The sequence below is a fragment of the Abramis brama genome, assembly GCF_963993115.1.
Source record: "Abramis brama genome assembly, chromosome: 1".
Classification (NCBI taxonomy): domain Eukaryota; kingdom Metazoa; phylum Chordata; class Actinopteri; order Cypriniformes; family Leuciscidae; genus Abramis; species Abramis brama.
This window is the reverse complement of record NC_139963.1, coordinates 19,074,584-19,086,724: the sequence shown is the minus strand read 5'-3', so window position 1 is coordinate 19,086,724 and position 12,141 is coordinate 19,074,584. Positions and strand designations below refer to the sequence as shown.

The following is a 12,141-nucleotide window of genomic DNA, read 5'->3' as shown; positions in this document are numbered from 1 at the left end:
CCCTGCTTGTCACAGGGCCCCAGACAACATTCCCAGTTGCCCTCACCTGACCACACTGTGAATGTTCATGTGTATCATAAGTTAATATGCATCATTTACTTGTGTGTATTTTTTGTTTGTGTGGGACCTCAGTCCAAACTACATCACTCTGTATGCTTGATGGCGCCCCTGAGAGGTGAGACTTCTCAACATGTCTCTCAGTGCACCTTGCAGCACAGAGAAATTAGCAGAATGTTTTACAACCCTGCAACAGAGCTCTAGGGCTCACTAGCTTATTGCCTCAATTAATACAAGCTTTAATTGGCTTTTCACAAACACAATGACAATCAGATCCATGTCACCTACAGAGAACGTCTCGATCACGATCGATAGGTCCCATCATCTGCTCCTCATGGGGGATATGAAAGCACTTTGTCTCTTGGCTAAAGGCACCCGCATGCGGGGCTTTGTGTTTGTCTGAGAGTCTGTATAATCCGGCTGTTTTAGAAAGACTGAAGATGAATGGATTCCTCGGCACACTATAGCTCATTCTGTCAGGTTTGCTGGAGGAGCAACTGCATCTTAAACTTATCTTCAAAACCTTCCCTCACTTAGCCCATCTGGCCCCTGAAATTCTCACCCTCACCCTCCCTCTGTCATGACTTCAGATGTCTCTTCTTTCAGCTCCAGAGCGTCTCAGCGTCACAACAGACAAATCATTTCTTAAATTGTCTTTTATACTTTAAGAGGCCAAATTGAGTTTGTCAAATCGTGTTTAGCTTTTCGATGTTAATGGCTTCTTTTGCCTTTTTTTCTCTCACTCACTCTCAGCATGGTGTGATTCACCAGTACAAAATGTTTCATCTTTCTTTGTTGGTAGTAAACAACACTCCTTTCAAACAATCACAGCCTGTTGTTTACGTGGCCTGTGGGTAGTGCACAAGTTCTGACGTGTTTCCACTATATATTATGAAAAAAAAAATTAAAGAAAGAAATAGTCAGTAGCTGTAAGAATGTTCATATCTATTTTCTCGGTGCCCGGTGGTGCCGTCACATCAAGGTCACTGTCTAAAATGTTCACACTCTGAGTTGAAATGAACTTCCAGTCTTCACCTGAACAACAAAATTGGATTGGATTCCAACATTGCAATCTTCAAAAATGGCTGAAGACACATCTTTAATGAACTAATAGCAACTTAATGTATCTTAGGCGCTAAGGGAAGCAGTACACACAAAAAGTATATATATAAAAAAAAGCAAATATAAGTCAAAGTGTTTTGTGTGTGTGTGTGTGTGTGTGTGTGTGTGTGTGTGTGTGTGTGTGTGTGTGTGTGTGTGTGTGTGTGTGTGTGTGTGAATGTTAGAGGGACCATGGTGAGACGTGGACCAAAAGACTTATGAGAGACGGCATTATGATTGGCTGATAACTCTGCCAACGCGATAATGCCCACCTGTCTCTTCACAACCGGTCTGTAAATGAGCATGAATGGGTCTAACAGGTGGCAGTGGATGGACTAATTACAAAGTAAACAAGTCACTCACTTGGACATCAGCACATGTGTCAAAATGAACTTACTTTACCCAGTTTCTGTTGATTAATCAACAATGTTGTGTTGATACTTCTGCTGTAATAAAAATACTATACAAACTCAAAATACTGTATGTCATTGTATAACATATGGCAGTTTAATGTTGTACTTTTGTTAATTTTAATTTAGATTATGTTAATATAAAAAAAAAAAATGCTTGGCTGTATATAAATGTATTTGTGTTATAAGAATGTAATTTGCAGTTACATCAGAAATGTAATGTGATTACATAATGCACATTACTTGTAGTGTTACTTGTTACATCAAAAAAGTAATCTGATTACGTAATGCACGTCACTTGTAATGTGTTACTTTACTCGTTACATTAATAATCTAATAAGGTAATGCGTGTTACTTGTAATGCTTTACTTGTTACATCAAAAAGTAATCTGATCAGTCTGAAAACATAAATAGATCTATATAGATTTCAGTCTGAGGTTTTCTCAGAGAGGAGAGCTACGGTAGAAATGTGTCCATCTTAAACATAATCAGAATGATCAGATAATAAGGGTAAATCGACATACTCTGGTAGACTAGAGAGCATGAGTGTAGTCTGAGTTTGGTTTCCACTGAGTTGCACCTTCCCCGGTTGTAGAGATCTTTGATGGAATCACATCCTCATGTTCTGATAGCAAAGACACACGACGTTCAACTTGCATGATGTTCTTCTCTGTATTAGCTTATGAAGTCCGTCTGCTGGTAGAACGGGAACCAACTCGATTGCGTTTGCAATAATAAAGCTGTATTATATTTTATAGTTTTCATATGATTTTATATGATTTTATTCATTGGGTTGTTTAAAGGTCCCGTTCTTCGTGATCCCATGTTTCAAACTTTAGTTAGTGTGTAATGTTGCTGTTAGAGTATAAATAATATCTGTAAAATTATAAAGCTCAAAGTTCAATGCCAAGCGAGATATTTTATTTAACAGAAGTCGCCTACATCGAACGGCCCGTTTGGACTACATCCCTCTACTTCCTTCTTTAATGACGTCACTAGAACCGTTTTTTGACTAACCTCCGCCCACAGGAATGCTCCCTCAACTCTACTGAAATTCGTTTATGTACTTGCACACTTCTTATAACTTACTGTATTTACTCAGCTCTTACGGTGATTTTCTGAAGTAAAACTGACGCTTCATCTTTTGTGTGATGTACAATAAACTTTATTAAACTCATCAGTATATGTTTGATCATCATTCGGACCTGGTCCGAAACAGCAGACTTGTAGGCTATTAATAAATAATGGATACATACAAGCAGATGACAAATACGTTATAATAACCGTAATTAAACTACTAAACTATACCTGTTCCATCTCTATACAGCACTCTGACTCTGTAGGCATTATTGTCCGACTCGAAATGAACACCGTTACTGAGAGTTTCTGATATTATCATCATTCCGTGAGATGAAATTGTCCTGACAGACTGAGCGCGAGCTCATGAAGCTCCGCCCCCTGGGTCGTCCAGCAGCAGCTTATTTGCATTTAAAGGGCACACACTAAAACAGCGCGTTTTTCTGAGCCCCAAAAAATGACAATTTAAACATGCTGTAAAAAATGATCTGTTGGGTATTTTGAGCTGAAACTTCACATACACACTCTGGGGACATCAGAGACTTATTTTACATCTTGTGAAAAGGGGCATAATACAGGACCTTTAATACACATTGCTGTGTTATTACTGTATTATGTCTAATATAATATCTGTTCAGTTAAAACCAAAAACGCGTACTTTCCACTCAAGTGGACATATGAAAATCTCTTTGAAAAATATGTTAAAAAAAGTTAAAATATTGTTTTTCATGTCCTAAGAGCAATAAAAACAACCAAAAAAATCCTGACTGAGGTTTAAACGAAAGGGTTGAGTACACACTGTTGCTTTTTCTGTCTTAAATTTTGTTGACCCTTCCTCTTCGTCATTCTTTGTGGACCAGAACATAACACTTGCATTGTTTTTCACTGTTCTCCTTTTCCACTTCTGCTTAAGTGCTGCAGTATTCTAATGCTCAGTTGAATCTGATTACATGATAGCTGTACATGTATTGTTTTCTCCCTTGGATTAATCTGCTCGTATTATTCGGGTTTGTAAGTTGCTTTGGATAAAAAGCGTCTGCTAAAATAAATACATGCAAATGTAAATGTAAACTCAGCCCTAAGCCTGACTCTAAATCTCACCCTTATATCGGATTGGCTGATAGAAATGTTGTCTCAGGAATAACAAGTATGTTGATCCAGGAACATGTCCTACTTGGGTGAAACATGCTAAGCCTCTTTCTTTCTGTCTCGCTCTCTCTCCCTCCAGATGATGTACCACCCTACTTCAAGATGGAGCCTGTGGCAACCCAGATCCACCTGGAAGGGAACCGTGTGGTTCTCACCTGCATGGCTGAGGGCAGCTGGCCCCTGGAGTTCAAATGGCTTTACAATGGTACAGAGTTGACGCGTTTCTCCCTGGAGTACAGGTGATACTTCCCAACTTCTCACTGCTGTATGAGTGTTTCTGCAAGTTTTAGCCCTGTAGACATTTAGAAAATGCACTTTTCACACTATCACTAGTCTAACAGTGAAAGTGCATTCCAAGCACGATGTCACATCTCAAAAATGTATTTTATTTAGTAACATTTGGTGGTAAAAATAGTAATGGTGAAGGAAATGACATTTGACACAAAAGAGACATTCCTAAAAATGACATTTTAGGAATAAAGTATAAAGTATTCTGTTCATTATTTTATTTATTTTTTGTGAATTTTCATATTTTAAGATGTGGGTCTGGGAGAAAAGTAATACAATCTATTCAGAAAAGGCACTTGAAAAGTAGAAAAAAAAAAAAAAAAAAAAAATCAAGGCCTGGCTAAAAAGCATCCAAGAACAATTTAGTGACCTTCATATAACAAAGAGACCAAATTGAAATCTTTTAGTTTGAATAAAAACTAACCAAGATCCCAAAAGGTCTTGACTGTAGTTGAAGAAACACACATTTATCCTTCAGACAGCTTAATCACCATCACAAATACAACATTAATCACAGTTTCAATTGCAACAAATTTCATTCAGTTTTTCTGGTGTTTATTTAAATGATGTCTCCTTTCTTTTTTGGTGAGTCACGAGCGCTTGTGGATTGTAGTCCTCTTGAGTTGTAGTAGTGCCTCATTCCCTCTGCAGCCATGAAATCACACTCATGCCTCTCAGCTCACATTAAATGAGAATGAGATGTATTTCCTGAGCGATCCCTGTCGTCCATGTTTTGTTTTATGCATTCTGCATAAATGTTGTATCCCTGGTGAAGGCAGTGTGGATTTATCAATCAAAAGCAAGTAGTCGAGTAGCTTGTGAATTATTTTCGATAACTTTGAGAGCTATGTGTAATATTTATATTTAAAAACTCTCTCTCTCTCTGGTCACAATGAGAGGACTGAGCTGTATTCTTTGCTCGCATTCTTTTTACCTGCTGACCACAGGATTCTTTCATATATGACTTTGCATTTTAAGACCTCCTAAAAGCTAAAGTCTAACTTACCCGCAGTGCTTACTCTGAGTAAAGGGTCGAGTCAGACGTTTTCTGGCCTCTTGCAGAGGTTCCTGCTCTCTACGGGTTTTCTGCCTGTCAGTCAAGACAATAGGAGCGGTTTCCGACGCAGTCCACAGAGCATATCCAAAAGATCCCTGGTGACTGAAACTTCCCAGCAGTCTCTTACCTCTCAGACACTGAAAAGTGTGTGTGTTTGTGTGTTTGCATGGTTTGTTTTTTCAGGGAGTGAGGACCTGCTCTCTTCTTTGTATTCCTCACATTTACCGATCAAAGAAAAAGCTTGAATTCACTTCAGCAGGTTAGACTAAACCTGTGACTGGTAATGCAGGAAAACTAAAGGATTGGAAAAAGAGTGCGGTGTAAAAATGAGACAGCATTGATTGGTTGAATTAAAGCACTACTGCCCACATGTTCGGCTCTCTCTTTATCCTTCCATTTAACTAATAGGTCTTGTCACAGGCTCGTGACTGAGGCCATGCGGAGGTGTAAAAACACACTTACCTACTTCATGTTTTCATGATGACAGCCCAGTTTTTTTTTTTTATTATTATTATTTCAACAGCATACATGACTACGATTGCAGACGTTCAAAGCAAAAAAAAAAAAAAAAAAAAAACATATCCATGGGTTATCCTACTTTAAGGGACAAGGGTGACTACACAACCTACAAGAATTAAAGGGATATTTCTGACATCATTTACTCACCCTTTTGTTGTTTTAAGCCTGTATGACTTTCTTTCAAAATATCTTCTCTTGTGTTTCAGTGGAGAGAGAAAGTCTTTCAGGTTTGGAACTATATGAGGTTGAGTCAAAGATTAAATAATTTTCATTTTTGGGTGAACTATCTCTTTAAGCATTCAGATGTGGATTTTTGCTGTTGAATGAATGAATTTATTTATTTATTTTCATAGTAGCCCTGCCCCAAGTGGTCAGAGTTTGCGTTGCATGTGCCAATGAACTCTGGCCTTTGTGGTAATAAACCACTGTAAGCCCATAAATTGCGATTAAACAGAAGTAACAAATAGATTATTTTCTTCCTTTTTGTGACACACATCTGAGTGAAACAGACTGATTATCAAAAAAGATCAAATGTAGGGCGGCAACTTCTATTCATCAGTTGTTGATTAGATGGAGGCAGATCTGAATCTGTTGCACTGAAGCTTGAAATCGATTGTATGAAAGGGGCGGCGTTTAAATGGACTTTAAAGTTATGACTGATTAACATTACAAGGTCAGTTTTTTTTTTTTTTTTTTTGTTAAAGTGAAAATCATTTAGAAAATCAATAAGGTGAATTTTTATTTCATGTCAACTTTGAGGGCCTTAGTGGTTAGTTCACACTTAAAGTATAACTTTGCAGATTTTCAACTCACTTTGTATTGTTACAATGTCGGTAGTTTGTAAATTAACAATGTCTGCACGTTCTCCGTGTTACCTGGACAGAGAAATTCACGTTTATATGTCAGCAAATGTTGGACTTTTGACAGCTCCTGGGCTTTCGTGAACACCACAGATTATACTTCGCATTTTTGTATCCCCACCCCGTACTTATACTCTTTAAACAGCATTATGGTAAACATGGAACACTATGGCAGCAGCTTTCTTACCTGTCCTCAACAGCGTCACAAACACTGAGGTTTTTCAGAATTTCTTTGTAAGATTCTCTCCATCTTTACGATTCTTTGCAGCCTTTAGCTGCTGCCTACAACACGCTGGATCCTTCACTGGAAACCAAAAGTAACTAATTCCCGCTAAACGTTTACTCTTTGAATTCTTGCACTCGGGAACAATACAGATCAACACCACTATGACTAAAAGTTTGCTAACAAGTATTTCCTTCTAAAGCAAGGCAGTATTTGACTGGTCAAGCATATCCATAGCAGACTGGTGGGAGTGGCCTTCAATGGCAACATTCCCAGTGCATTATGGGTGTTGAAGTTTTCCTACCTATTTAGCAAAAGGGAAGACAACAGCCTTTTTTCTTTGTTTTCTCTAAAAAATAAAAAATAAAATCACCTTTATACTGCATAAGTAGCCAAGTTTGAATAAAAAAGGCCATTTTGCCAGTGGTGAAGTACTCCTTTAATGCTGTGAAGGGGACCCTAGTAGTCAATTCGTACTGTATGCTGTAAGGGGTCAACTAGTGGTCAGCTTCCACTGTATGCACCAAACCCTCTGGTGTTCCTTTGATGGTCGCGGGTCATCCAGCCTGATGCTTTGTAAGCCACTGTAAGTACAAGGCCCAAGGGCACTGGCCCAGTCCATAATCCAACCTACATCCACATAAACATTTCTCTCTTTTGTTCTATCTGACGTGTGTATTCCATCTCCTGTGTTTTGCTGATCACAGCATCAGGGCTGCCTGAGGACTCCTGTCTATTGTGGATGAGGGTTCTCACTTCAACAGGTTACTCATAAAAAACCTTGAGCTGGCTGAGTGTTGCTCAGCTTTTGAGCAGAAGCTAGAACTGTGTTTAATTATGGACCGATAAATAGATCAAAGGCCATTTGCTATAGCCACTGCTTTGGGCTTCCTGCAAGCTCTCATTCTTTGAGTATGACATGTAGCAAAGAGTGGTTGATAAAATTTACGATTTTCTTTCACCAGGTACGTAATTTCATCACTGGACCGCTCCCATGCAGGCTTCTACAGATGCATTGTCAGGAACAGGGTGGGAGCTCTGATGCAGAGGAGCTCACAACTCCAGGTCGCCTGTAAGTTTCACATCCTAATACAATACTTAATGATGCAGGCACATTGGCAAAATTTAGCTTGAAGAGCAAAAAGGTTATTGTCTGTTGCATGAAACACCGTTCATAGAAGTCACTTTCAAACCAAGCAGCTTTCTGTTGGCCAACATGGTCAATCCATGTTACCAACTTGAACTCGTTGCGAAATCTGCACAGGGAAATCCTTCACTCTCACGTATAATTCCTGATCATGTGGATCCCAAAAATTCCCCGTTCAACAGTAAATGTGACAAGTGGTGATGATTTGAGGCACCTTTAGTGCAAACAGTGTGGAATGATTAACGTACCATAATGTAATGCTTTGGGATTTGGATTCCAACAAAAATTTGATTGGCACTTTTGTTGCTTCCTGCACCATTCAGCTTTAATTTAGAACAGACAAATTAGCATATAGAAAAGCTGATGCTAGAAACTTGTCACAAGTTAGGACTAAGTGTTATCAAGTGGAATCACAATCACTATCACAAGATTGGAGCTTTGTGTTTTCTTTCAAATGACTCACATGTTCCTGTTCTTGTTTTGTCCTCTCACTTTCCTTTTTCTTCTTTTGCTCCCTCTCTCTTTGTTTCTCAGACATGGAAGGCTTTGTGGAGGGTGAACGGTCTCAGGTGGTGTCCCAAGGGGATGCGGCATTGATATTCCCACCACAAATCCACAGCTTCCCGCGGCCCGGGATCACATGGTTTAGAGACGGTCGCAAGATCCCCCCCAGCAGCCGCATGTAATCTTCTTTTCATTTGCTCAGAGTCAACTTAATGGCCCCCGTTCTCACAGAAGGGCTTTTATACCTTACAGAAAAAGAGTGCAATGTTACTGTATAATTACTCCAAAACTTCCAGCAACACTCCAGGAGTATTTATTGCAGGAACTCTCATTGGAAAAATCTGCTATAATAAGAACCCATGTTGACTTTAGACTAAACGTGATTGAAGGCTAGAGAGGAAGCCGGCAACACGGGAGCCAATTAGACAAAGTGGACAAAAGGCCTTTATTGATGACCTTGGATGATTGACAGAATTTGCGCCCTGTGTGTGTATGTGTGCACAGTCCGTATTAGAAAGGTCTCAGTAATCACCTGAGATCAATTTACCTCATCCGCCAGCAGGAGGCTTGAAAAAAACAGCTGGCATGTTTGATGATCTATAATTCATGCTGATCGTCCGGCATGTCACATGTGACGTGAGGGCTTTAGACACTTAGGATTGTGTTCCCCCACCCCACCGCACTGACTGGAGAACATTCAGACACAGTTTTTCAGCTGGAGTATATGAGGAATCCCCAATGAGACGCTGAGCATTGAGGCAGGGGTTATATAAACATCTGAGGCTCCAGCGGCGCTGCTCAGACCTTCATTTTCTCTTGCTCTCTCTCTGTGTCTCTCAAGCGGCAGTAATGGTCCTATATGATGGTGAGAGGGCCTGACAGCATACGATTTGTTTGCCGCTTGTTTGTTGCTCCTTCGATGCATTGATATTCCGCGGCGCATTTGATTTGGACTCTGTGAGAGCCCTCACTCTAATTGTGCCGGAGTCGGTTTAATCTGGGCTGATCAGGCCTGTGCTGACAGATACACAGGCTCTAATCTCGCTGCACTCCAAGTGTCGACTCTCATTTAACCACACACACTCACGCATGACCTGCATTTTAGCTCCATCAATCCTAAAACACTTATCCACTTTAGTCGTCTATGCAAATAACATTACCATCGCAGCCTATTGGACGTAAACTGTTTTGCTCAACGCCCATGTGTGTTTGAGTCGTTTACTCGCATGTCGGTTGCAGTTGTGCTTTATGGTTTTGTGACTACTTTTCTCTCTCGAACGTCTTAGAGCCCTTACTCTGGACAACACCCTTGTCATCCTCTCCGCCGTAGCCCCAGATGCGGGCCGGTACTACGCCCAGGCCGTCAACGACAAGAACGGAGAGAACAAGACCAGCCAGCCCGTCCTCCTGAATGTAGAAAGTGAGTTCTGAATAAAGAATCTATGCAAGTTTTGTGATGTCCAGTCCAGGAGTCTTAAAAAAAATCACCCAATAGGGCAGGGATTTCCATTTTTTTTGTCAGCTGAACCCATTACCTAAATATTTATTTTGCATATTCATGGCTCTCAGATGTCGGTTAATGCTCACATGACATACAGGTAAACAAATAATATGTTTGAATATTTGGTATATATAATTTCTTTAAAACGTGTTTACTTTGAAAAAGGTTGACCTCTGATTTAAAAAATTGCTTCATTTTGTTGGTCTTTTTCCTCTTACAAATAGTTGAGAAAGAACGGGAAATTATAAAGAATAGGTTTTAAAAGATGCGAGCTGGACTCAAAATGGCTACATAAGCACCACTTCACAATGTGTTGGAGCGTTTACACTAACTGCTTGACCATCTTAATTGTTTGCAAATGAGTTTTTCACACTGCCTAACAGCTGAATTGACATGTTCATTAGTAAACATCTCCATCGCCCCCTAGTGGCTGTGCATGACACCTAATGTAGTGCACATATTGGTTCAGACTCCAGCTTTTCATGGATCAATATTCCCCAACTCGCTGCACTGTAGATTGCGAGTATGTGGCGAGTGGTGAAGCTTCATGGAGCTTTGTATGATAGTTGTGGTCCTGCAGTGCCACAATGACAGGGTGATTAATCACCCTCATAAAAAACAGCCCCTCTCTTTAATAGACCCCACAAAAACAGATTTATGAAACAGACAGGCAGACCATAAAGACCCTCTGTGAGACCATGGCCTACTGTAACTCTTATCCAGGGGTCTATGTATGGAAAGGGAAGCAAATAAAGGGTAATCAGATCAAGACAGAAGAGAAGAGAGATCACTGATTGAGGGCAGAGAATCAATGGACAGCTAAAAGTTTCCAGAAGCTAACAAATGATTGCGTGGCATTTAATCATGTCGACAGCGTCTCTCAATCAAGACCCATTCTGCAGCACGGCACATTAGTGAAGGTATTACAGTGCACTTACAAGAGGAGAGGGTGCAGAAAATTACATATATAAAAGTAAGCACATAATGGAGAGGGCTGTGCAGAGACGAGCAAGTGCTCTGAGCTTCAAGTTTAGCTTTATGTCTGCTTTCTTTCTTTACCTCCTTCTCCACTCTTGCTTTCTTTCTCTCTTTCTCTCTCTCTTCTAAGAAGAAAATTTTATAGCTCACAGATTGCTTGTTCAAGTGGTTTCTCTGGTTTTAGTTTTCATGGGCACCCAAATGGCTCCAGTGGGGTCAAGCAGAGGCCATCACCTGGATGATCTCACACTTTCACTGAGAAGATCACACTCTTTTACAGACGACATACTGTAAAATTGTTGAGCGGTACAATTCATGTTAATTGTATAGCTCACGTAATTTGGGCTTGGAAGAATCTGGATGAGAAATGTTCATGAGTTCATATTGAAATCTCTTGCTTGGTTATACTTTTTTTGATATCGTTCTGAAAGTCTAGAGGATACACATGGGAGATTATTATGGTGTTATTCCTCAGAATAAAAATTTCATTAGCGAGAGAATAAAGCAAATGTCTCTCTTTGTTCTCCAATTAAATTCACTTTGAAATGCTTTTGGTAATACATTTTACTTCTATAATTTCACATTTTGAGGGCCATAACATGATATTTAAACAGAAAGAAATGAAGGTTAGGGCTTCATTGGCAATTGATTATGAAAAGATTTTCTTTGAAATAACATACACCGGTAAATCATTATGATAAAGATGGTGAACAGGTTCATTTCATGTTGACTTTAATTGAGCACTTTCATTGACACTGTCAATGCAACTGTACACTATCATTCAAAAGTTTAGCGTCCGGTTTTGTACAGTTTTGCAAGAGGTTTTTATCCTCACCAAAGTTGCATTTACTTGATCAAAAATACAGTAAAACAGCAATATTGTAAAATTGTATTACCATTTTAAATATTTGAATATACTTTAATATGTAATTTAATCCTTTGATGGCAAAGCTGAATATCCCAGTCTTCAGTATCACATGATCCTTCAGAAATCATTCTAGTATGCTTTTTCATGATTATTTAATGAATAGAAAGTTCAAAAGAACAGCGTTTATTGGAAATATTTGAATCTTTTGTAACATTATAAGTGTTTTTACTGTCACTTTTGATAAGTTAAATGCGTCCTTGCTGAATAAAAGTATTGATTTCTTTAAACAAATCTTACTGACCCCAAACGGCAGTGTAAATAAAAAAAAATTATATTAGTTTCTATTAAATATTCAGTCTTTGAGCAGTCTAGAAGGCTGATTTACATCCTGAGTCACATCTT

General features: G+C 39.2%; 1 protein-coding gene across 1 annotated transcript in view; it reads left to right on the top strand.

Moving 5' to 3' along the window:
• sdk2a (sidekick cell adhesion molecule 2a) overlaps nt 1-12,141 on the top strand; it is a 143,927-nt gene that overhangs the window by 86,721 nt on the left and 45,065 nt on the right. The window contains exons 2-5 of the mRNA XM_084117027.1: nt 3,874-4,033; nt 7,707-7,813; nt 8,423-8,570; nt 9,679-9,812. Coding sequence (XP_083973153.1) covers nt 3,874-4,033; nt 7,707-7,813; nt 8,423-8,570; nt 9,679-9,812 — 549 coding nt within the window. The remainder of the gene's footprint in view (nt 1-3,873; nt 4,034-7,706; nt 7,814-8,422; nt 8,571-9,678; nt 9,813-12,141) is intronic.